General features: G+C 43.5%; 4 protein-coding genes across 9 annotated transcripts in view; 2 read left to right on the top strand and 2 right to left on the bottom strand.

The window, feature by feature from the left end:
* The first annotated feature begins 150 nt into the window (after nucleotides 1–150).
* Nucleotides 151–2,379, top strand: LOC128754643 (DNA repair protein complementing XP-A cells homolog). The gene is made up of 5 exons (XM_053857409.1): nucleotides 151–499; nucleotides 577–682; nucleotides 847–1,012; nucleotides 1,095–1,212; nucleotides 1,724–2,379. Exons 1-5 carry the CDS (start codon nucleotides 220–222, stop codon nucleotides 1,876–1,878), a joined length of 825 nt encoding a protein of 274 aa, XP_053713384.1. The 5' UTR covers nucleotides 151–219; the 3' UTR covers nucleotides 1,879–2,379.
* A 341-nt stretch (nucleotides 2,380–2,720) lies between these two features.
* Nucleotides 2,721–5,617, bottom strand: LOC128754639 (importin subunit alpha-5-like). 2 transcript variants are annotated; one of them, XM_053857389.1, is made up of 12 exons: nucleotides 5,495–5,617; nucleotides 5,275–5,418; nucleotides 5,134–5,219; nucleotides 4,540–4,708; nucleotides 4,385–4,484; nucleotides 4,214–4,296; nucleotides 3,980–4,066; nucleotides 3,731–3,907; nucleotides 3,333–3,566; nucleotides 3,075–3,257; nucleotides 2,868–3,014; nucleotides 2,721–2,804 (listed from the first exon to the last, which is right to left on the bottom strand). In XM_053857389.1, exons 1-12 carry the CDS (start codon nucleotides 5,558–5,560, stop codon nucleotides 2,721–2,723), a joined length of 1,560 nt encoding a protein of 519 aa, XP_053713364.1. In that variant the 5' UTR covers nucleotides 5,561–5,617. The 2 variants fall into 2 exon arrangements, with proteins under 2 accessions (XP_053713364.1, XP_053713365.1); XM_053857390.1 differs by having other exon boundaries at nucleotides 5,278–5,418.
* Nucleotides 5,618–6,203: 586 nt separating this feature from the next.
* Nucleotides 6,204–9,557, bottom strand: LOC128754638 (importin subunit alpha-1-like). 4 transcript variants are annotated; one of them, XM_053857388.1, is made up of 14 exons: nucleotides 9,366–9,556; nucleotides 9,149–9,289; nucleotides 9,005–9,090; nucleotides 8,420–8,579; nucleotides 8,265–8,364; nucleotides 8,096–8,178; nucleotides 7,861–7,947; nucleotides 7,612–7,788; nucleotides 7,210–7,443; nucleotides 6,952–7,134; nucleotides 6,808–6,891; nucleotides 6,597–6,752; nucleotides 6,388–6,534; nucleotides 6,204–6,324 (listed from the first exon to the last, which is right to left on the bottom strand). In XM_053857388.1, exons 1-14 carry the CDS (start codon nucleotides 9,429–9,431, stop codon nucleotides 6,241–6,243), a joined length of 1,788 nt encoding a protein of 595 aa, XP_053713363.1. In that variant the 5' UTR covers nucleotides 9,432–9,556; the 3' UTR covers nucleotides 6,204–6,240. The 4 variants fall into 4 exon arrangements, with proteins under 4 accessions (XP_053713363.1, XP_053713362.1, XP_053713361.1 ...); XM_053857387.1 differs by having other exon boundaries at nucleotides 9,146–9,289; nucleotides 9,366–9,553; XM_053857386.1 differs by having other exon boundaries at nucleotides 6,231–6,534; nucleotides 9,366–9,557.
* The window catches only part of LOC128754640 (calcium uptake protein 3, mitochondrial-like), a 41,653-nt gene continuing 25,661 nt past the window's right edge, over nucleotides 9,164–25,155 (top strand). The window contains exons 1-2 of one of the 2 annotated variants that reach the window (XM_053857398.1): nucleotides 9,164–9,309; nucleotides 9,398–9,499. The gene's annotated coding sequence lies outside the window, so the exon portion shown is untranslated. Of the gene's footprint in view, nucleotides 9,310–9,397; nucleotides 9,500–10,087; nucleotides 10,802–25,155 lie in introns of those variants that run through there. The other variant, XM_053857399.1, reaches the window with a different exon arrangement.

Here is a 25,155-nt window from a genome sequence, read left to right as displayed (position 1 = left end):
TGAAATAAATGCATTGCATTTACCTCTAGAATTAATGCTTTACCTCCTATTTTAAAGAACTCATGATTCGCCATGACCGGACTCGTGTAGTGCTCTTCCTAACCACCAGGAGTGATAAAGATACGTGTGGCAACGAACGAAGAAGAGCTTCCGGAAACACTCAGCTGTCACTTGTGTAACGACAACAACACAAGACGCGTTGGAGGTTGTCGCTGCACGATGGGCCCGCTAGAGTCAGACACGGCTGATCCTGGTGCACCAGAGCCTGAGGAGAACCCCAAGCCCGAGCTCTCTGCCGCCATGCGGGCTAAAATCGAAAGAAACCGACAGCAGGCGTTGATGCTCCGCCAAGCCCGGCTCGCGAGTCGCCCTCTGTCCGCCCTGCAGGGCGCCACCACTGCAAAAATATCCAAGACCATTGATTCTGGAGCCGGGTTCTTCATTGACGAGGAGGACGGTGACGAAGAGCAGCAGACCAAACCGGTGGTGCACCAGCCGGGTACGTGTGGAGAGAGACGCACGTACTCCTGTCGTCACTCCTCCAGTTGTTGATGTCGAGTCCTGTGTGTTTCACAGCTCCGGTCATAGAGCCAGACTACCTGGTGTGTGATGACTGTCAGAAACCTTTCATGGACTCCTACCTAAGTAACAGCTTTGACCTCTCTGTTTGTGACAAGTGCAGGTAATACAGAAATGTAGAAGGGAAAGCAGATCTAGCAGATGTGGATCGCAAACCTGATTTGCAAAACTACATTAGTTTCTGTTTCTCTCTCAACCTCTCTCTATCGATTTTCTTGAACTACTTGGAAAGTGTCGATCTACATGCTTTTTCCTGTTGATCTCCAGAGACAATGTTGAAAAACACAAGCTGATCTCCCGAACTGAAGCCAAACAGAGTTACCTTCTGAAGGACTGCGACCTGGACAAGAGGGAACCTCCCCTCAGGTTCATACTGAGGAAAAACCCACACAACTCTCGGTGGGGGGACATGAAGCTCTATCTCAAACTGCAGGTAGTTGCTGAATGCATGGCTTGTTTTCTGTATATTTCAAATTAGACTGCCACTTGATAAAGGGATGTGTATTGTATTCCAGGTGGAGAAGAGGAGCATGGAGGTTTGGGGTTCGGAGGAAGCTCTGGAGGAAGCCAAGGAGACGAGAGAGGAGAACAGAGAAGTGCAGAAGCAAAAACGCTTCAATAAGAAAGTTAAAGGTTTGTTCCCTTTTTAATCATGTCCAATTGGTTAACAATCATTTCTAGAGCTGAATGTATTACTCAAGTAACTGTTGTGTGGCTTTGTGTCATTGTATGGAAGGTTTGTGGGAAAAAAAGTTTTACATGTAATTGGGCAATAGTTGGAGCTGCACTGTTCTGTGGCAAAACATGTGAAGTAAATCAACTCATATGAAGCATGTTTATTGTTCTAAAATCCTAATCCCATATTTGACAGCAGTGGATGAGACTGTTTTAGTAACACATTTGATGTGATGTTTATTGGGTCCAAGTGACAATATCGATCATAACTTGAGAATTTTTCATTCACAGATTATGTACTTATTTTGCTCTCGATGTGAGAACCTGTCACCTGTTCGGCAGTTTCCTTAGAACGATGTTTCATATTTTTTTAGTTGTCCGAATAATTGATGGAATACTCGACTACTAAAATAATCCATTACTGCAGTCCTAACTGTAACTACTTTTGTGCTCCACATGCGTTTGTCAGAGTTACGCAAGACCGTGAGGAGCAGTCTGTGGACAAAAAACACCAGCGCTCACCAACATCAATACGGAGCAGAGGAAGTGGTGGACCCAGATGAGGACCTGTACAAGAAAACCTGCAGCACCTGTGGACATGAACTCACTTATGAGAAGATGTAGATGCCTGCCTCCAGTTTTTTCCCCCCCACTGACCAGAAACAAATGCAGTTTGTATTTATCAAACATGCTGCAGTGGAGAGCAGCAAAGATCCTTGTCCTCCACAGAACTGCCTTCAACTTACTTTATGGACCGGAATGATGTGTATGAAATCCTTGTACATGTAACTGACTAGATTCTACACTTGTGTAATGAGATCAGACCAATCTCATCCAAAGCAATAAGTATTACGGGACCATATCAGACGATTCTCCTTGCATCAGGAAATGATCTTGTCCAAAGTCAGAACTCAGGGCTGTTTTTCATATTGCATTGTCATATGTACTGTTGCTCACCAGCAGCTGGATAATATAAAATAGATCATGTTTAAATAAAAGCTTTTTGTCACATTAGCGCTTAACCCTTCCTTCCAGTCATGTTATCCAGATAAGAGATTCTAAAATCCTGAAACTGTTTCCTGTGTGAAGCAGGTTGTGCCATTCCTAACCAGTTTAAAGGTACAGTACAAGTGAGGCGTGCTATGAAACTTCTGTGATGCTGCCATTGGCAGGGAGTAGTCACTTCAGTTTGTGAAACTTGTTAGGAACCATTCCCTTTGAAACTATGGGCTAATTGAAATTAAAATTTCATAGTTCAAGTTGCACTTCATTTACATGATTCAAAATGCAGCTTGAGTGTCCAGTCTGATGCTTGACAGCTTTGCTAAATTCCATCTGAATCATCTTAGCCAGTTAAATTAAGAACCAAAAGTACATTACAAGTCAGGTTACCCCACATGTCTGAAAAGAGAATATTCACAATTGTGAAAAATTATTTATTGTTGAAATTTATTTTGAAAAACATGTTAAAATTGAAATGTTTGATTCTGAGGAGTCTTGAACACAAAGGCGTCTTTAGTCGCTTCGACCTCAAGACAGTCGGCATTGTCCTGCAACAAAGTTGGAAGATTAAAATGCTAACAGGCGACTGGTTCGCTTTTCATATTACTCACATCACTGAAATATTTTTCAATGAGGTTGTGCGCTGCCTGGTACACCAGCTCATTGTCATGGTTCTGAAGCAACTCGATGCGATCCAGTCCTCCGAGCTCTTCAACAAGCAGGCTCAATTTTTCGATCTCACCCAGCTTCTCTGCCGCCTGGAGGGAAAAGGCAGCGATAAATAAACGCCCCATTAAACTTCAATGTTGGAATCTCACCAGGAACATGTTATTGATGGCATCCAGGATCACCAGGATGACCTTGGCATCCTTCACCTGCAGCAGGTTGATTATAGCCTCCAGGGCACCAGACTGGACCAACTGCACCACCTGCTCAACAGTGCCACCGCTGGTGAAGTTCGTCACTGCCCACACTGCTTCCCTCTGAGTCTTGAAATCTCCCTGCAGACACGCATGAGATGTTCACTCGGAGTACACATTTAACCATGATCACTTTGAACTGAAGCTTGTAGCTACATTTCTCAGCAGTTCCACCAGCGGGGGGAGCAGGCCACACGTGATGAGCTGCTGGATCTGTTTACATGGACCAGCAGCGATATTGGACAGAGCCCAGGCTGCTTCCTTCTGGACGGTGGCCTTTTTGTGCCTCATCAGCTGCGGAAGAATGTTGAGGACGCCCGCGTCGATGGCTGTTTGGGTCTGCAGGTCAGAGCCACTTACGATGTTTCCGATAGAACGCAGAGCTGGAGTCTGAGGGCCGATTTAGAGGCCGGTTAACACTACACTCTTGCTTACTTTGTTCTTAGATCAACTTTCACACATGGTTTGCTTCCCTGGCTGCGCATCGCTCACTCTGCAGAACCAGTCACTGACAATAGTTTAAATTAAAAAAAAATCTTCAGAGCAGATGTTACCGTGACACTGAGCTCCTTGTGGGTCATGAGCTCCACCAGTCGAGGAACTATCCCAGTCCTGACCACAATCTCGATGCGGTCATTATCCCCATCAGTGAGGTAGGAGATGGCCCAGCAGGCGTCAGACAGGACATGCTTGTCAGTCAAGTGAAGCAGCTGGATCAACGATGGAAGCAGCTGAAGGGTAAAGCCAAACTCATTAGTCTATAATCTTTGAAAGCACAGCTGAAGTGACGCTCCTTAATTCACCTGCTGGACTGCGGACAGTGGAGGGAACGGGTTCTTGTACCTGCACAGGTTGGACAACGTCCACGTCAGGTTCCTCAGATAACCAATCTAAAAGGGAGAAAAAAAAAACAAACTCCAAATCATTCAATCTTAAGAGCCTAACCTTCGCTTCATTGATGGAAAATTGTTTTGAGGTTAGATTTAAATCAGGTGTCTGACTTTACGTTAAACACTCAGACCTGTAGCCAAACTCACCGGTGTCTCTGGGGAGATTCGGGCCAGTAAAGCCGGGATGACGTTACAGTCGATCAGGACGTCTCTGTACACTGGACCATCACCTGTCAGGGAACGACAAACATTTGTGTGTGTGTGTGTGTGTGTGTGTGGAGTCGCCGCTAACAGCCATAGCAACGGTAGATGCCTCACCTGCAATATTCCCAAGAGCCCAAACAGCCTGCTCACTGATGTGCAGCCGAGGAGAGGACAGCAAAGCAATGAAGCTAGGAACCGCCCCATGCTCCACCACCTGCACATGACAAAGTCAACTTGGATTCTCCCCGACAGGAAGAAAGCAGCCCCACCTGCTGCGTGTGCCAGGATGCTCCTGAGGCGACGTTGGTCAGAGCCCATGCCGCTTCGAACTGAAGCGTGGGCTCATCGTCCATGCCCAGGAAGAGGACGAAGCGGGACAGAAGACCAGCATCAATGATCTCCTTCAGTGGAGGGTTGCGCTCGTGCGAAAGCAACTTTCTGCAGCGACAAGAGCTCAGGACTTTAGCAAAACTGAAATACTGCTGCAATTCAAGTGTTATCTTCAATTGTTTGATTTACAAGTAAACTAAATCCAGCATCTATAAAGGTCAATAGAAGAAACATTTATAACAGTTTGGAGGTTTTACTAAAATGTGGAACACGGACCAAGAACTCCATGTAGATTTTGGTTATTCTAGTCATTTAATGTGAACGCATTGTTCATATTAAAATGTTACTAATCCAACTATTACAAAACCATTCAGCAAAGCTTCGTTTTTCCCTTTGTATTTGGTTGTTGGTGGTTAACGGTTCTGAAATAAAGCATCCCCGAGTCCTGTTACACGTGGCGTTTAAGTGTGTCCAGATTATTGTGCAAAAACTTTCAAAAAAGGTCTACAAATTGAAAGGTGAGCTGATGTCACCTTGCAGCTTGACATCCTCTGGTCTGCGCTTCCCTGTCGTCGCTGTTGACGTTTTCAATAATGTCATCGATGGAGATGGAGGCGACCTGAAGAGCAGCAGGGGGTCACTAGATGTTCTTCACGGACTGTCCGTGAACTCACCACGTCGTCGGGGACGAACTCTGGAGACAGAGCTTCCTCATCCGGGAACGAAGACAACTTTATATTCCTCCTTTTCAGAAAGTTTTCATCCTTGTGGGCTTTACGCAGCTCCACGCACTCGGAGATTCTCTTGTCGCGAAGTTTCTGTGAACGAATGAGCAGAGGTGACGTTAGTGCTGCCAAAATGGCGGCGTTACCTTGCAGATGTTGCCTGTATTACAGCCGGGTCTTTGCCTTTATTTTTGAACTTAGAGAGTCGTTCGCCGGTGATGTTCCTGGTGGGCATGATGGCGGTGGACTGGACCGTCGGGGGACGAGGCGAGGAAGCATGGCGGGTTTTAACTGGTGCTGCAGGTGAGTCTGATGAGCTGTGATTGATGTCAGCTGCTTCCGGTGCAGCTGGAATTTCTTTGTTTTAATAATGATGCTGATGTTCTGGACAACACCGGACCTGCAATATGGCCCGAAACCGCTACATGCCCAACACAAAAATGGAAAAATATGAAAAATATTTATGAAGAAACAACGTGAAAGGGCCATTAAAAGCTTTTTTGAATGTCACATTAGCTCTTAACCATTTCCTTCCAGTCAAATGAAAGTCATTTTCTAGTACAAAACAGCGACTCTAAAATCCTGAAACTTTCCTGTGTGAAGCAGGTTGTGCCATTCCTAACCAGTTTAAAGGTACAGTACAAGTGAGGCGTGCTATGAAACTTCTGTGATGCAGTTGGCAGGGAGTAGTTACTTCAGTTTGAAACCATTTCCTTTTGAAACTATGGGCTAATTGAAATTAAAATTTCATAAGTTGTTGCACTTCATATGATAAAAAAGTGTGAATCATTTTAGCCAGTTAAATGAGGAACTAAAAGTAAACCATTACAAGTCAGGAGGTTACTGCACATGTCTGAAGAGAGATAATATCCACATTGTGAAAATGTATTTTTTTTATTGTTGAACAACAAGATGTTAAAATTGAAACATTTGATTCTCAGGAGTCCCGAACACAAAGGCGTCTTTAGTCGCTTCGACCTCGAGACAGTCGTCATTGTCCTGCAACAAAGTTGGAAGATTAAAATGCCAATAAGCGACTGGCTCGCTTTTCATATCGCTCACATCACTGAAATATTTCTCAATGACGTTGAGCGCTGCCTGGTACACCAGCTCATTGTCATGGTTCTGAAGCAACTTTATTCGATCCAGTCCCCCGAGCTTTTCAACAAGCAGCCTCAGTTTTTCGATCTCGCCCAGCTTCTCTGCCGCCTGGAGGGAAAAGGTAGCGATAAATACAAATGCCCCATTCAACTTCAGTGTTCGAATCTCACCAGGAACATGTTGATGGCATCCAGGATCGCCAGGATGACCTTGGCATCCTTCACCTTCAGCAGGTTGATTAGAGTCACCAGGGCTTGACATCCTTTGGTCTGCGCTTCCCTGTCGCCGCTGTTGACGTTTTCAATCATGTTGGAGATGGAGGCGACCTGAAGAACAGCGGGGGCTCAACAGATGTTCTTCACAGACTGTCTGTTTACTCACTATGTCATCATAGATGAATTCTGGGTCTTTTGCTTTATTCTTAAACTCAGACAATTTTTCGATCTCGCCCAGCTTCTCTGCCGCCTGGAGGGAAAAGGCAGCGATAAATAAACGCCCCATTAAACTTCAATGTTGGAATCTCACCAGGAACATTTTATTGATGGCATCCAGGATCACCAGGATGACCATGGCATCCTTCACCTGCAGCAGGTTGATTATAGCCTCCAGGGCACCAGACTGGACCAACTGCACCACCTGCTCAACAGTGCCAACGCTGGCGAAGTTCGTCACTGCCCACACTGCTTCCCTCTGAGTCTTGAAATCTCCCTGCAGACATGCATGAGATGTTCACTCGGAGTACACATTTAACCATGATCACTTTGAACTGAAGCTTGTAGCTACATATCTCAGCAGTTCCACCAGCGGGGGGAGCAGGCCACACGTGATGAGCTGCTGGATCTGTTTATGTGGACCAGCAGCGATGTTGGACAGAGCCAAGGCTGCTTCCTTCTGGACGGTGGCCTTTTTGTGCCTCATCAGCTGCGGAAGAATGTTGAGGACGCCCGCGTCGATGGCTGTTTGGGTCTGCGGGTCAGAGCCACTTACGATGTTTCCGATAGAACGCAGAGCTGGAGTCTGAGGGCCGATTTAGAGGCCGGTTAAAACTACACTCTTGCTTACTTTATTGTTCTTAGATCAACTTTCACACATGGTTTGCATCCCTAGCTGCGCATCGCTCACTCTGCAGAACCAGTCACTGACAATAGTTTAAATTAAAAAAAAATTCTTCAGAGCGGATGTTACCGTGACACTGAGCTCCTTGTGGGTCATGAGCTCCACCAGTCGAGGAACTATCCCATTGCTGACCACACGCTCGATGCGGCCATTATCCCCATCAGTGAGGTAGGAGATGGCCCAGCAGGCGTCAGACAGGACATGCTTGTCAGTCAAGTGAAGCAGCTGGTTCAACGATGGAAGCAGCTGAAGGGTAAAGCCAAACTCATTAGTCTATAATCTTTGAAAGCACAGCTGAAGTGACGCTCCTTAATTCACCTGCTGGACTGCGGACAGTGGAGGGAATGGGTTCTTGTACCTGCACAGGTTGGACAATGTCCACGTCAGGTTCCTCAGATAACCAATCTAAAAAGGGAGAAAAAAAAAAAAAACCCCAAATCATTCAATCTTAAGAGCCTAACCTTCGCTTCATTGATGGAAAATTGTTTTGAGGTTAGATTTAAATCAGGTGTCTGACTTTACGTTAAACACTCAGACCTGTAGCCAAACTCACCGGTGTCTCTGGGGAGATTCGGGCCAATAAAGCCGGGATGACGTTACAGTCGATCAGGACGTCTCTGTACACTGGACCATCACCTGTCAGGGAACGACAAACATTTGCGTGCGTGCGTGCGTGCGTGCGGAGTCGCCGCTAACAGCCATAGCAACGGTAGATGCCTCACCTGCAATATTCCCAAGAGCCCAAACAGCCTGCTCACTGATGTGCAGCCGAGGAGAGGACAGCAAAGCAATGAAGCTAGGAACCGCCCCATGCTCCACCACCTGCACATGACAAAGTCAACTTGGATTCTCCCCGACAGGAAGAAAGCAGCCCCACCTGCTGCGCGTGCCAGGATGCGATGTTGGTCAGAGCCCATGCCGCTTCGAACTGAAGCTTGGGCTCATCGTCCATGCCCAGGAAGAGGACGAAGCGGGACAGAAGACCAGCATCAATGATCTCCTTCAGTGGAGGGTTGCGCTCGTGCGAAAGCAACTTTCTGCAGAGACAAGAGCTCAGGACTTTAGCAAAACTGAAATACTGCTGCAATTCAAGTGTTATCTTCAATTGTTTGATTTACAAGTAAACTAAATCCAGCATCTATAAAGGTCAATAGAAGAAACATTTATAACAGTTTGGAGGTTTTACTAAAATGTGGAACACGGACCAAGAACTCCATGTACATTTTGGTTATTCTAGTCATTTAATGTGAACGCATTGTTCATATTAAAATGTTACTAATCCAACTATTACAAAACCATTCAGCAAAGCTTCGTTTTTCCCTTTGTATTTGGTTGTTGGTGGTTAACGGTTCTGAAATAAAGCATCCCCGAGTCCTGTTACACGTGGCGTTTAAGTGTGTCCAGATTATTGTGCAAAAACTTTCAAAAAAGGTCTACAAATTGAAAGGTGAGCTGATGTCACCTTGCAGCTTGACATCCTCTGGTCTGCGCTTCCCTGTCGTCGCTGTTGACGTTTTCAATAATGTCATCGATGGAGATGGAGGCGACCTGAAGAGCAGCAGGGGGTCACTAGATGTTCTTCACGGACTGTCCGTGAACTCACCACGTCGTCGGGGACGAACTCTGGAGACAGAGCTTCCTCATCCGGGAACGAAGACAACTTTATATTCCTCCTTTTCAGAAGGTTTTCATCCTTGTGGGCTTTACGCAGCTCCACGCACTCGGAGATTCTCTTGTCGCGAAGTTTCTGTGAACGAATGAGCAGAGGTGACGTTAGTGCTGCCAAAATGGCGGCGTTACCTTGAAGATGTTGCCTGTATTACAGCCGGGCCTTTGCCTTTATTCTTGAACTTAGAGAGTCGTTCGCCGGTGATGTTCCTGGTGGGCATGATGGCGGTGGACTGGACCGTCGGGGGACGAGCCGAGGAAGCATGGCGGGTTTTAACAGGTGCTGCAGGTGAGTCTGATGAGCTGTGATTGATGTCAGCTGCTTCCGGTGCAGCTGGAATTTCTTTGTTTTAATAATGATGCTGATGTTCTGGACAACACCGGACCTGCAATATGGCCCGAAACCGCTACATGCCCAACACAAAAATGGAAAAATATGAAAAATATTTATGAAGAAACAACGTGAAAGGGCCATTAAAAGCTTTTTTGAATGTCACATTAGCTCTTAACCATTTCCTTCCAGTCAAATGAAAGTCATTTTCTAGTACAAAACAGCGACTCTAAAATCCTGAAACTTCCCTGTGTGAAGCAGGTTGTGCCATTCCTAACCAGTTTAAAGGTACAGTACAAGTGAGGCGTGCTATGAAACTTCTGTGATGCAGTTGGCAGGGAGTAGTTACTTCAGTTTGAAACCATTTCCTTTTGAAACTATGGGCTAATTTAAATTAAAATTTGTTGTAAGTTGTTGCACTTCATATGATAAAAAAGTGTGAATCATTTTAGCCAGTTAAATGAGGAACTAAAAGTAAACCATTACAAGTCAGGAGCTGCACATGTCTGAAGAGAGATAATATCCACATTTTTTTTTATTGTTGAAAAACAAGATGTTAAAATTGAAACGTTTGATTCTCAGGAGTCCCGAACACAAAGGCGTCTTTAGTCGCTTCGACCTCGAGACAGTCGGCATTGTCCTGCAACAAAGTTGGAAGATTAAAATGCCAATAAGCGACTGGCTCGCTTTTCATATCGCTCACATCACTGAAATATTTCTCAATGACGTTGAGCGCTGCCTGGTACACCAGCTCATTGTCATGGTTCTGAAGCAACTCTATTCGATCCAGTCCTCCGAGCTTTTCAACAAGCAGCCTCAGTTTTTCGATCTCGCCCAGCTTCTCTGCCGCCTGGAGGGAAAAGGCAGCGATAAATACAAATGCCCCATTCAACTTCAGTGTTCGAATCTCACCAGGAACATGTTGTTGATGGCATCCAGGATCACCAGGATGACCTTGGCATCCTTCACCTGCAGCAGGTTGATTAGAGCCTCCAGGGCTTGACATCCTTTGGTCTGCGCTTCCTTGTCGTCGCTGTTGACGTTTTCAATAATGTCGTCGATGGAGATGGAGGCGACCTGAAGAACAGCGGGGGATCAACAGATGTTCTTCACAGACTGTCTGTTTACTCACTATGTCATCAGAGATGAATTCTGGGTCTTTTCCTTCGCTGGTGATGTTCTCATTGGGCATGATGGCGTTGGACTGGACTGTCGGGGGACGAGCCGAGGAAGCATGGCGGGTTTTAACTGGTGCTGCAGGTGAGTCTGATGAGCTGTGATTGATGTCAGCTGCTTCCGGTGCATCTGGAATTTCTTTGTTTTAATAATGATGCTAATGTTCTGGATGACGCTGGACCTGCAATTTGGTCCGAAACCACTACATGCCCAACACAAAATGGAAAAATATGTATGATAAACAAACAAAGTGACATCTTCAACAAAATGCATACATATAAAAAGGGCCATTGCGTTGTGTCCCATTATATAAACCAGAGCCTAACAATATCAAGAGTGGATGAAAAGAATCCCGTAGTCTGCACTCCTGACCCCACCACCACTTGCTGAGAGTGGCAGGCTTATGCCTCTTTAATTTGGTTGCTGCCCCCACAACCACAAGTGATATGTCAAAGGGAAAAACTGTATGGATGAACAATACTTCATATCCTTGATGTACAACAGTATTTTCTCTGGTCCCTGCCTGTGACATATTGATTTTTATTCTATACAGTTCTATACAGAAACTACTGATCATTCAATGTTTTTGTCTGGAAACATATTTCTGTCCTTGCAGCTACATAATAACAATCTTCAAACGTCTGCGAATTTTACTCACTTCGTCTCAGTCGTGGAGCATCACAGTCAGTAGAGGGCAGCATAACAAAGCCCTTGTACTTACCTCATATTACAGTCGCTTACCCTAAGCTGGATAGCATCCAGCTGCATGGCACTTAAAACTCATCTTATGATGAATATATTTGATATCCCCATCTGTAGAAAGTTATGCTTTCTAATATGCAGGGAAACAATATCTTTTAAGTCCCTGGCTGGATCTCAGATGAAAAGGAGTGAAAGAGGTTTGGCAATAGGAAAAGGAAATCATTGAAAGGTGACAGTGATGAAGGCTTCTTTTCCTCTCCACCAGCCAGGAAGGGCGGAACAATAGCGGCTGAAGTAGACGTTTCCCCTCAAGCAGAATAAGATCTCACTGTATCAGCCCGTTCATTTCAATCTAACTACTTCACTTACAGTAATAAACATAGTGATATGATCATGACTGATCCCTGAAAGCATTGTTTTAAATACTATAGGCCTAGTATCTCTTCATCCACAAGTGTAATAATGGTCAGTGAATAATTATCATTGCAATGACCGAATGACCATAAAGCATCAAAATGTCCATCAAAATGGTAAGGCAGTTTTGTGTGTCTTATCTAATCCTATCTCTCCAGTTGAGTTGGCTTGAGTGCAGAAGCTCACTTTTAGATTTGACCTTTGACCCAAGTGAGGATGTGATTGCCTGTAAGGAGTTAAAACGTCTATAATATCTGTAAAGGTTCTTTGTTAAATCCTCAAATCAATGTTGAAAAGGTCCTGTGCTCGATGCTGTAATGTTATCATCAGAGGACCAGTTGGTGGTGAGAAAGTGACTTCTTGGTGATGCACTTTAGGAGTGTGTGTGAGGTCCTTTTAAAAGTGGATCTTGCGCGTTTGTTATGATGCTGAACAAGGAGCAAGGCCTGCCATCATAGAAGATAGATGAGTTTTGAGTTGTCGCTTAAGAGCAGCAATTTATCACCCAAATGGTCAAACGATGGATGCAGTGATTTTGGAAATGAGTTTATTTTATTTTGACGTTTATTTCTATCTCCTCTAATACGTTGTAATAACATTTGACATTTGTATGGCTGACACTTCCCCACATGACACAGCTTTGGCTCCGATACATTACATACAGCGCAGTCAACATCTCATTCTACAGTCCACCAAGATAGAAATGAACTCGAGAACAGTTATGATAATTTCTCCCCCTTACAACCTCTTTTTTCATGTACTACCGCTTTTCTTATTTTCCCGAACAGTGATGATGAAATTACTATTTCCTTTAATATTACTTTGTAAGTCATTTATAGCTTCTGTAATCCAGGGATTTAGGGTTTCTTGGTGGTATGTTGCATAAGAGGTGGTTGGCACTGGGCAAGGTTTATCATGCATCATGCAGAGAAAGGGCCAATATGTTTCTAACAAAAGGATAGCAAAATTTGCTCTACAAACTTTCTTTCTATGAAGCTCCATTCATCCATCCATTCATCCTTCTGTTCGTCCATCCGTCCATTAAGCCATTCTCACCAGCCCATTGGAAATGAAGCCCCAGCCTCAGTGAGAAGGCCCTGACTTTCCTGCATCTAGAAACCTCCTATAGCTAACCTAAGGTGTCCTCAGTCTAACTTCCAAGATCATTTGGACAAGAGACCCAGACCACCAGCTGGATCTTTTCACCCTATAAGGGAATGTCTTTCGTTCATTGAGGCACTTGCATCCACCTGTGGTCTCCTGCAAACATTTGTGGCCACTGTGATGTGGGGTATGTTTTAAGGTGGTGATCTCAAACTCTGTCCTCCTCTCATTGGTGATGCTGTACCCGGGGAAGGATGTCAGTCCTGTCCTGGAGTGGATGTTCTTCTGAGTGAGAACTGCTGTCTCAGATTTGACTGACCATGAAATTGCTTGGGTTTAGTTCAGAATATAAAGGTCATGAAGCAGACAACCGAATGCGATCATAGACATATAATGACGGATGAGTTGCTTTAGCTGTTGACTTTGGTGTTCCCTGTATCCTCTACCATAATGGGTCTGCTAGGAAAAGCTATCTTGAAACATGAGTTCTTGAATCATTTTAAATGATTTGACTGTTTAGGGTGGGAAAACCTGAGGAGCAGAGACAGTGGGACTGCAGCTTTCTCATGCCCTCTTGCTACTTCATGAATTCACCCCTTAGGTCAGGATGTTCTTCACAGGGGAGGGATCTTTTACAAATACATGTCCAGAAAAAACAGGCGGATGATGTTTCTCTCTATAAACAGGCTGACTGGTTCAAAGACGCACACAGCCTCTTAAAGCAAAGCTATTACCTGCTGACACGCTGCTGGTGCTTCGGTCCCCCTGATCATCCTGCTGCCTTTTTGACCTGGAAGTCCTTATGGCTCCTCCGAGACACGCTGAAGGGGGTGTGGTGTGTCTCACCCGCAATGATGTCTTTGACTTGCTGGTAGTCCAAACAATGATTGAAGGAAACTGCAGGTTCAAAGCTGTTTACACAGATGAAGTCGCACAGGCTGCAAAGATCACACACACTCAAAACTCTCTCGCTTTCCTGGATCTTTTTCGGTCCACTGTCCTCGTGTTCATGCTCTAAAATATTGATAGGATCAAGCCTCTTGCCTTCAACTGACCATTGTTATGTTTTGATACTCACATGACCGCAGACTGGGGTTCAAATCCACAGGGTGATGCACTATACGTGTGAGGGAGGTGAGACATGATGGTGTACTGCAGGAGGGATTCAAGGTGAGGGGACTGGGATCAGGGATCAGTCGCCATGGATGATGATGGTATGGTGATTTGTAGTGAGAGTGATATGGAGATTGGAGGAAGCTGGAGAGGATGGAAAGTGAGAAGAAAGTGAAAGAAGAAGAGGAAGACAACTGAAGAGTGAGTGTGGTGAAGACATGAAGAGGATTGGGAGGGTGGTCAAGGTTGATCCAGATGGAGGAGACTCACTAGTTGTGATGGGAAACTAGTTGTGACTGAGGTTGAAATATCTCTTCAAATGTTGGAGGCTGATACAGTCGTAAATCCAAACTATAATTCTGCTTTCTGAGCTGCAAATGATAGACAATCTGAGAGTCATCACTTCTTCATTTTAATGGACACCACCCTTGCACATCACCAGGCAGTCATGGATGTGTGTTTTGTTGCATTTGTCTCTTTTAACTAATTTATATTTGTCATTTAAACTCCATCTCTTCCCATCCTCCCTGGTTCCCAGATCAACTTGAGGTGTCTATAGGAAATCATTAGTATAGATTGTGCTGCAGCGCTGCGTCAATACACGTACACACTCAGGCGCCCACACACACACACACACACACACACACTGCTGCGGCAGAAAATGGTTGAGTATCATGTCAGGTGAGTCCCAAAGCATTACATCACTGCCCACATTTGCTTGAACACTTAGGACACACAGGTGGCACCTGTTTAGTTTGGGACAAGAGGTGTGCGTTGTTGTTGTAGCTAAGCTATTTTTAAAAACCAAAACAGGACAGGAGGCATGGTGGAATGTGAGTTAATGTGACAAATATGGAGGATGAAAGAGAGGGAGGGGGCTTTTTAGTAGAATTGAATCTTATTGAAACACTTATGTACAGTTTCAGCCTGTCCTATGAATATTTCATGTTTGACAACAGAGAGCCAATTTATTGTGCTGTTAAACCTCCCAAACTGGGTGTGTGACATTTGCACATGGTCGCTGGAGATTTTGCGTGCATCAAATAGATCATCTGTTTCTGCCGACGAAGCATATAGAGTGGAGAAGCAACAACAAACTCAACAGCAGGAAGATTCAGACACTGCATTGTGATACCCTCTGATAAGTCAACTGAGAAAAGTGTAAGGCCAAGTTCCAATCCAAAGCAGTACGGACGTTCTCCTAGTGTTTACATTTGATCCTCAAGTGGTGCATTTTTTGTTTCTCTAATGCAGCTCACCACTTGATGTTTAATTTCAGATTTAATCGTAGCGTAGTTAGTTTCCATGCGCAGCCTCCAGCTGTAAACTGTCCCCTATATAAAAAAGCCTTTGGTCTCAAGGAAAACAGTGCATTAGCGGTTAATGTCAGCATCAAGATGTGAGCCAACAGGGCTACCCAGAGTACCCCATTAAAACTCACACAAAAGTAAAAGAATTCCCAGAGAGTACAGGAGCAGACGCGCCAACAGGACACGATTGTGTGTTCGGGCACTGCTGTGATGGTTACTGCTGTTTGTGACTGCAGTAAAAGGCAATGAACCAGTCTTGACTCTCATCAAGACAAAAATGTGAGACCTGTTTTAATTGATCCAGATGTGAGCTCTTAAAGTCTCTTCAGTGGCACGTTGGTGATATGCAGTAAAACCTGAACTAGTAAGAAGACGCTCCTCGAGCTGCCTTCAGGAGGTCGGGCAGTGGCGTGCAAATCAATGATTCAAAGGACCTGAATCTCTGATAGCGATCAGCAATGTTGACTTGTAGACACTGAGAAGCATTATCTGCCCATCAGCCGTCTCGATGAAAGAGAGGAGAGATGGTCTACCAAGAAGGGGGGCTGTGGTGTGAAGTGGAAAACTTCAAACAAGTTCACACAGATATGAGAGAACCCCCAGAGTTTGCGGTGGTCTCCAAAAATAGAGGAGGCCGTGGCTCAAAAACCATGAGGAAACTTCAGTCGACAGTCGTGAGCTTCATTCTTGAGAAAATAAGGTGCTTTTGGGGTGCTGGGGTGGGGTTGTTGTGGAGGTTTGAGTCAGATATCAGGTGTTTCTGGACCGAGAGGCCCCTCGCACGGGCATCCTATTCACCTGCTGCCGGAGTATGGACAATAGCCGGGCCTCTACTGGGCCATGGACGGGCCAGGTAATACTAGAAGGTCTTAATGGCTACAAGATGAAGGGAAGATGGTTGGAAGATTACAACATGGGAAAACTGGGTTTAAAAAAAGGCCTTTTTGATGATCTGAGCAGCCGCTGTTTTCCCACACAGCTATTTAGAGCTTAACATGAATTCTTGGCCACACCATGTAGAAAAAAAGAAAACAAGGGTGACCGTGATACTTCAAAAATACGTGATGGAGCTGCAGACATGAAGCTCATGTTCTCAGGAGAATGTTGTGCTCAAAGATGTTCTGATGGTAAACAGAAAATAAAATGTATTATATTAATTATATAGATAATTAATTGTTTATACATTCCCGCCCAATAACATTTAATACGTTTTTTGTTAATACCTTTTTGTTGATGGTGAAGGTGGCGGACAGCTGTGTCCGATAATAACGTAGTGCCAGAGATGATTTTTGCATTTTTGGAACATTCGGCTGCAAACACATACCAACTACAGATGTCTGGATCTAAACAGTAATTACCATACCTGAGTGACATACAGTGTGTGTGTGTGTGTTGTGTGAGTGCGTGTCGTGTGTGCGCACGAGTGCAATATGACACTATTCTTGTCTGCAATCCAAAACAAAACATGGAACATGGACAAGACACTGCTAGTCTGGTGAGACTCGCCATGTAATTTGGGTTGAAATAACACAATCTTAACACAAATCAAAAGGGACTAAAACGTTTTCATGATGATGACACTTCTGATTATATTCTTTAAAACTTGGTGTTGCATGGTTGTAGTCAGCCGGTCTTCACCAGTATTGTAGTAGTGGTATTATACCTAGATTCACATATTCATTGTTCTCATCCGTGCAACTGTTGCAGAAATGATGCTGTAGCTGCTTTTTGCACCGTTTTGCACAGAACTGTGTGTCAGTCTGGACAAATCCCAGCCGCATCTGTGCCAGTGACATTGATCGCCATTTTTCTCATAGCATCTCAGACAAGTATAATTCAAGCCAAGCAAATATTCCAGCAGTTTTTCTGTGTTTGTCTGTTCCTGTGACCTTCTGACACTGACCGTGAGCATGACATGTACAGGTGATTCGATTCTATATGGATTCCATTCGACTTCAGCTAGGCAAGCGCTTTAGCGTTGTTCAATGTCAAGGCCATCCAACCCAGGGAGGGAAAACAGAAGCGGGGCATTGGGATAGTGAAGGTGGGATGGAAAAAGTATAGACATCAAAGAGCAGTAGAAGAGAGAAACAGCTGGTCAGTCGCTGTGTGTGTGTGTGCGTGTGCTTGTGTGTGTTCATGTGTGTTTGTGTGTGTCCATAAACAGACCTTCAAAGGGGAACCTAGATGTGCCAACCCACCTGACTTTAAGCTTCAGGATGCAACGCGCACACACACTTGGACACACAGTGTAGAAGCGAGCCCCACCTGCGCAGGGCCCTGCATGTGTGTGTAAGCGTGTGTTCCATGTCGGCAATTAAAGCACACACAAGTCACACTCAGATAAATCACCGGTTCTCCGGGTGCTCCGTGGATAATCATGTCCCAACATGTTTGGGCTTAGAAGAGCACAGCTGGGCAAGATCGGCCCAGTGTCAGGCTCTCTGTGAACAAGCACCAGCAGGCTCATACGCACAGAAAGACAATATTTGAAAACCTTCTTAGCTGGACATCAGTATGCCATTTGTTGAGGAATGGACTTCATGTTCATTTTTTCATGGTATCATTTAAAACCACATAATTATTTCTTAGCTCTCTAGTGGCAAATTTCAAATTGTTTACTTCTGAAGGGATTTATACAAATCCCGGCAGGGTTGGTAGAGAATAGAAAGAAGAATTAAATGGTTTGTGTTCATGTTTCGGAAAAATAATATAGCACACTCTTCTTTATTACATCTATACTTCTACAGTCTACAGACAGAAACTGTCCAGAAATTCAACTGCACTTGACAAAGCATTTTTAATATGTCAGTGATAAATCCACATGATGCACAGCTGTGACGTATATCAAAACTGATCTTACCTGGTAAAGTGACCAGATTCTCCTTTATGAATGCATGTCTTGCATCCTCATCCGAACATTAGAAATACAGGATGTATCTTGTGTGTTATACAAGGATGAAATTTAAAACACAACATTGTGGGTTTAGAGGCAGACCATAATTTTGGTTTCTGTGGTTTTACTCGCTCCTCTCATCGCACTTGAGATGTCAGACGTAATGTGGAATCTGTTGAATTAACCGTGTTGTTTCCACCGTCTCACATAGACAAGACAGCAATTGTGAATGAGGATTTTCTTTGAGCATTCTTTGAGTCGATCTTTTCTCTAAGAAAATGATACGTCGTTGTGTGTGTGTACACATGTACTCATGTTGCTGAGATATTAAGAGTTATCAAAGCTGTTACGGTGGTGGTACGGTGTGGTAAATAGGTTTTTGCACGCACCCTCATGCACACGTGCATGTTTATAGCTGTCATCTGTATGATGTTTCATGAAGGTCCGTGAAGGTTGGAATTTTTGGGGGAATTGAACTTCTGTTTCTTGGAGTGCTATGTGTTGGAAATGTATTAGCTGTTCAACCTCATAGCATTGACAGCTATGCAAGGCTTTCATTCTGAGGGCCTTCCACCAGAGGTCACATTTATGAACAGATTTAACTGAGATTTTTGAGGTTAGATTAAATTAGGCACAACATAAACTTGGTTGCTATGTGACAGTTCATGTTCTGTATTCACTGTTTACTAGAAACATGCCGTCATGCTAGCTCATTCTAACTGGTGTGGTTTTGACTATGTTGTTCTGAATGTAAAGAAGAGTTTGTTCCACATGTGTAACACAGAAATTGCTCTGTGTCCAACTGATATAGTCCCCCCCCACCTTGCTATCATGACAGCCTTAAAAGCTCACAGTGGAGGAAGCCTTGCATAATAATCTTCAATATCTCTTAAGTCACATGGTTTTGTTTATTTGCCTTTTATTTTTGACTTCCAATTTCATTTCAAAAGTGAGGCGAGTATATTTACACATTTATGGATCCCCACATCATACTGTAACTTTAAGTCAAGCAGTGATACTGTATTTGATAGTGATAGGTAGCGATGTTATCATAAGACCTCACATTTTTGCCCACTTATTTTCACAATATTTTATTATTCCATAAGAGCTAGAGGGTATTAACTAATATTTTATCTGATTGTTTATAACTGAAATTGATAATTTCAAAACCTGTATTGTCTAACAAGAAATAAGTTTATTGTTTTTTGCATTGAACATTTCTGAGTTGTAATGCATACAGAAAAAAAATATATATATATATCAATTCTAAATGTGATATTTCATTGAAATAGTCTTCCTTTTATATGATTGTTTCAGTTTTTCAAGTCAAAACAACATCTGTATACGGGTTTCTGGAATGTCAATCTCCCTTTGATGATTTTCTGAGGGTTTCCCCTATGAGTCACACTCACGCCACCCAGACTCAAATTTATTTTCTTCTTTATTTTTCAGTGTCCTCAGCCCTTCACCTAGACTTGACGACTGAACACACAAATACAAACTTTAAATCCAGGATGGAATAGATAGAATTACCAATCATCATATGAAACCAGTGATCTATTTTCATTTTTAGATGATGAAGATACACAATCGCACAAACTCTTGGAGCAACATATAATCTTGAACTGTTTACAAGGAAGCATTCTAATTTCTCAGCCTGTTAAACAGCAATAAGTTGCTATCTGAAGCATCTCTGCCCCAAAACCCTGTGCTTGGATTAAGAAAAAATGTGATATGATCACCACATACCTCATAATTGTCATATTAAAATAGTCAATACAAATCGTGGACCACTCCAGAGTCACATTTGTTATATTTTCTGACATTTCTGAGAGTTTTCTTGCTGGGAGAATATAGTCTTATAATGATGCTGACTGCGACTCATAACACAAGAAACTATTGCAGTATTGAATTTGATCTGCTACATGCTCCTGCAGACTGAAAAAGGAAGACTTGGCTGCCCGGATTTGGCCCAAGAGCCTTGAGTGTGATGCTTTATATATGCTGAATGAATGACTTTAAATTAAAGTGCAATTTAAAAAAATTAAACCAGTTCATGGTGTTCAACAAAATAGAGTTGTGATGATCTAGTTCACAGTGTGAGCTGCTGAATTAAAGCTAGTAGAGATTAATGAAACTGCGGAGCCAATCAATTCAACAGCACTCAAGTTTGCATTCAGAGGTGGGGGGATTCTTTTGCTTGTCTCCTACCATTGACGCCTCTTGACACACATTTGTCATGTCAAGATCTCGCAGAGAATTCCTCTTGAATATTCAATACAAATCTATGGCCTCCTGATCCCATGACACGTCCCTAAAATCCACTCTCTCCTTTTGTCCATGTTGTGTTTCATCATCCACAATTTGTCCTTGGCGCAGTGCAGAGTCACCCGTGTACCGGCCGTTTATGATGACTCTACAGTCCCTGTGATCTAAGCCAAGACTCGCACAATGTGGCAAACCGCCCCAAGGAATACACAAACGCTGTTTTATTGATTTGTTAATCTAGTAGGGTGGAGAAGTGCAAGACTCATTTATTTAAAATCATTGCCCCTTACAAATAGAGGTTAGCATTATTTGGGGATAAGGGGGGGGTGCCAAAGTGAAGGTAGCAGGCCTGTCCCATTCTCTGTCCCTTCCTGTCTCATGCTCATTCACTACACACATTGCAGAGAAAAGCGTTTTGCAGAGGAAGTCTTTGCAGCAATCGATGGAGCTTGGCGAGTGATCTATCGACAGCATGGGAGTGTGTGAGAGATGAGTTCAATATACTTCAATTTGGCCCCACTTGCTTTAATTACGTCCACCCCACGAGTGTGTGTGCCATGGAAGTGCTTTTAGTTTTTACTGTGCTTGTGTATATGTCTGTCCAAGTGTGTGAAACCTGCAGTTCAGCTGGATAATAAAGAATATAGTTTAATAACAAATTAGTAGTCTGCGGAGTATTTCGAGGATTAGTGAGCCAAAAGATCATCTGTTAGAGGATGTGTCAAATCATTTCATGTGGCTTGTAACAGCTTTAGATACCTGTAATTGTCTGAAAGAGAAAAATATCGGATGGATGGACTCAACGGCGCTATAGAACTTAGTATGGAGGAGAACCACCTTCATGTCCATGAATCTGTGCTTGGCTCAAGAAATATATTGGGACTGGGACACTGTTGGATAAATGGTGATGGAGACTGAGAACATCTGAGGAAAACACTTATAGTATGAGGCAAGATCGTTCTCCCACAAAGACAATCTGTACTGCTGCCGGTTATCGCTACTACATTCAACAGTACACAAGGTGCTACACAAGAACCTGCGATTGTATACCAACAAAACACAGATCTTGTGCGTTTGTTCCATTTTTCTTCAACAAGACACAAACTACTGCAAATGTTTACCTCGACTTTTTGACTGAATTTGCAGCGCCACAACTGCATGACCTTCGAACAACCATTCCTCATGTTTCCTAGTGGGTCTTCTGGGTGGAGTTTGCATGTTCTCCCTGTGTCTGTGTGGGTTTTCTCTGGGTACTCCGGTTTCCTCCCACATTCCAAAGACATGCTCACTAGGTTAAATGAACACTCTAAAATTGGCCCTTGGTGCGTGTGTGTGTCCATAGATGGACTGGTGACCTGTTCAGGGTGTATTCCTGCCTCTTGCCCAATGACTATATGAGGCTCCAGCTTTCCCCACAACCCTGAACAGGAACAGAACATGCATCTTAAACAGAGTATTTTTTGCTGTTACTTTACTCATTTTCTCATTTAATAATGTCCGCAAGTGTTTTGGATGGAAACCATCCTTAATCCGCTATTACGTCGGCGAACAGTGTGTAGACTTTGTCAAACCATTAATTGCTACACAGCCGTGTCAATTACGGTCGGCATGTGTTTATGTGACTAAGACTGCCAACTAATCATCTTTAAAGTGCTGCTAAATAACTTCAGGTACTTAAGGATCATAATGTCAGCATTACCATACAGTTTATTTTCTCGACAGAGGACCTGTAATTTTGCCAAGTTGGCGCTTTAAAAACTGTAGCTATTATCATGCTATTAGAGAGAAACTGCTCCATTTTATGCCGCGAATGATTTGCAGTTCTAGGCTTTGTCGATATGAGCTGAGGACAGTGGTTAGTTGGGTATTTGACATGGCATCTGCAGTGCTGCTCTCTACTCAACATGACGGCTTCGGGATAGCTGGTGATAACAGGTTTGGGAACATGTGCTGCAGCCTAAATCTTTCAGGCACAGATACTCAGTGGAAGCTCTTTAAAAGAAGGCTCACACAGCGTGTCCAGATTTTGTAATAAAATGCAACATTCCAGTGAGCTAGACACGTCTTTATACCGTATCTTTCTTCCTAGAGTTTATAGACAGATACATTGAGTCGTCTTCATATCGTATCTAATGATCTTTATTTCAGGAGTGTCTCCTGAAGGAATCGGTGTTGGACCATAGCCTTGGCTCACATTCCTTTGTCCTTATTAGCTAAATTGCTGCTTTTGCATTTGGCAAGCCACTTAGATATATTCATCTGGTTTATTCAATTTAGTTCAAACCTGAAATATATTTCTGATCGAACTGATTACATTTGACTTGGCCCCAGTTCAAAGCACTCACTATGCAAAAGTAAGAACTTATTTTTTTATTATTTCAATCTCACACTGATCAGTGCACATTTTGTGAATGCTTCTAACAAAAGTCTTGATGTCAGTGTTGAAACTGAAGGGATTTACTGAACCTCATGTTTTAACCCAACACATGCTTCATCTAGCTAAAGTGTGTTGTTAAGACGCTTAATAGAGGCCTCTCCCATCTAATATCACTGTGTCATCTAGAGAGCATCCCTCTGGTGTCACTCTGGATTAATAGATGAGTGCACCTGTGTGAAATTCTATCAAGATGACCTCAGTAACAAAGGATGTGATGCAGAATTGTACATGTTTTGGATCACAGAAAAAGTACCCGAGGAAAGGTTGTGCATGGATTTTGAGGTCATTTGTTTGTCTAATGTTTGATAGGTGATGTTGTGGAAGGACGTATTATTTTGTCTGAGTGCACCACAGCTGAGTCACAAGCAGCACCATTAATCTCAGGCACAGAGAGGAGATGACAGACGCAGTACGCATGATGTTGCAGGTGTGTGTTTTGACGAGTGCAGGAAGAAACACTTCTGTGGACCCTGTATGTACCTGCAAGGATCTCTGTGACATCTGCCCCCGCAGAAAACAACACTCACACAGAAAGAGCTGAAATTCAATTTCATCTCAGTGCAAAATACGCTCATTTGTAATGTTGGACTCTTAATGGACGATTACAACTCCTGCAAAAATATACAACCAGTGGTTGGAAAACCCCGTGGTGAACAGACAGAGAGTGAAGAGGAAACGTTTTACGCACAGACTCACACAAGCCTTCACACATCAGTCAAACATGCCTCTAGTCAGGAGAGCCCCTGGCTCACCTTCACACAGATTCAGAGATCACACACACTCACCCGCACTCACACACACTCGGAGGAGCGAGGGAGAAGTTGTGCTGACATGAATCTATGTAGTTACTCTGCCTCTCATAAACATGCCCCCCTCTCAGCCCCCCACCACGCACACTTCAAAGGGAGATTGTAACATGACAGGATGGTAACAGTACGAACCCACATACATCTTTTCTTTTGGTAATTCCTGTTCTCAGAAACCCACCTGTTTAAAAAAAAAACTTTCATGTCATAGCTCCCTCTAGCTCCTTTGGCCCATTTCGTTTCACTCACACACACACTCCCTATCTGACTAGATATGCTGGTACTCAGTCCTTCTCTCATCACTCTGTAGACCCCTATGAGAGGATCAAACCCACACAGAAGCAGAGACAATGTAGCTGTGATGCTCAGATGCAACAATCTGGGATCTAATCTGGATCATGTGCCTGAGATTTCCTGCATATATATATGCTTTATTAAAAGACATGTTTGACTGAATGGTGCAACAGTCATATATTGATTTTCCCTTTGCTTCTTCGAGAATTGTATATACTTCATGAAGCCTAGCAGAAAATTCCCCAACCGTGTTTGGTTTTATTTATTAGTTGAAGGTGCGCTCGCTGAGAGACTTGGTGGAAATGACTGTTGCGTTAGTGGCTTCCTGTTTAACCAAGCTTCTAAGTGTGATGTGTTGGTGTGAGTCTCCTCCATACTGTCTGGTCTGTGTGGCAGTTTTTTTTAAAGGATTTGAATTTTCGGGGTGTCATGAGTCAGTTCTTTGGAGGTTTCGGATCAGCAGCTCCAAGTTTCAGTCCATTGTTATAGAGGAGCCTGCAGTGTTCAGTTGTGCCATTGGTCATAACTATGTAGCCTATATGACATTGTACTATCTATCAGTAACCTTTTACTTCAGATGATAGAGGATAGCAGAACAGATTTTACAGTTTGGGTGTAAGAAAATATCGACACACTCAAATATCGCAATACTTGAACCTACTTTATTCTACAGTGCACTTGAACTGTTCACAAAAGTTGAATTAATCTGCTGATCTCTCTTTAATATTGCTCTTCTTTGTATGTACAGTCTGATGTGCTGTGTCATATTGGCCTAGTGAAGTTTTGCTTGTGTGTGGGATGATAGTGTCGAGGAGCCGAAAGAACCTGATCAGATTTAACATGAGGAAAGACTAAGTCCCTCCAAGGTCCCTGGCTGTGTGTAATTCTGATACTGCATGAATGGAAATTAGGGTTTCCCCAGTCGTTACCATGAAAGTGAGGTAACTGAGATCAGGTCATTTATTGCCTTCTCACCTGCGTTGTATCGGATTCTGGTTGAAACAAGGGTTACAAATAGGCTGTGTGAAGAATGTAGCCAAATGTGTGACAGACAAAACTACATGCGATTCATTTTGTTTTCAAACTCGCCTTGT

The sequence above is a fragment of the Synchiropus splendidus genome, chromosome 2 (assembly GCF_027744825.2).
Source record: "Synchiropus splendidus isolate RoL2022-P1 chromosome 2, RoL_Sspl_1.0, whole genome shotgun sequence".
Taxonomy (NCBI): Eukaryota; Metazoa; Chordata; class Actinopteri; order Syngnathiformes; family Callionymidae; genus Synchiropus; species Synchiropus splendidus.
This window is presented reverse-complemented; position numbering and strand designations above follow the sequence as displayed.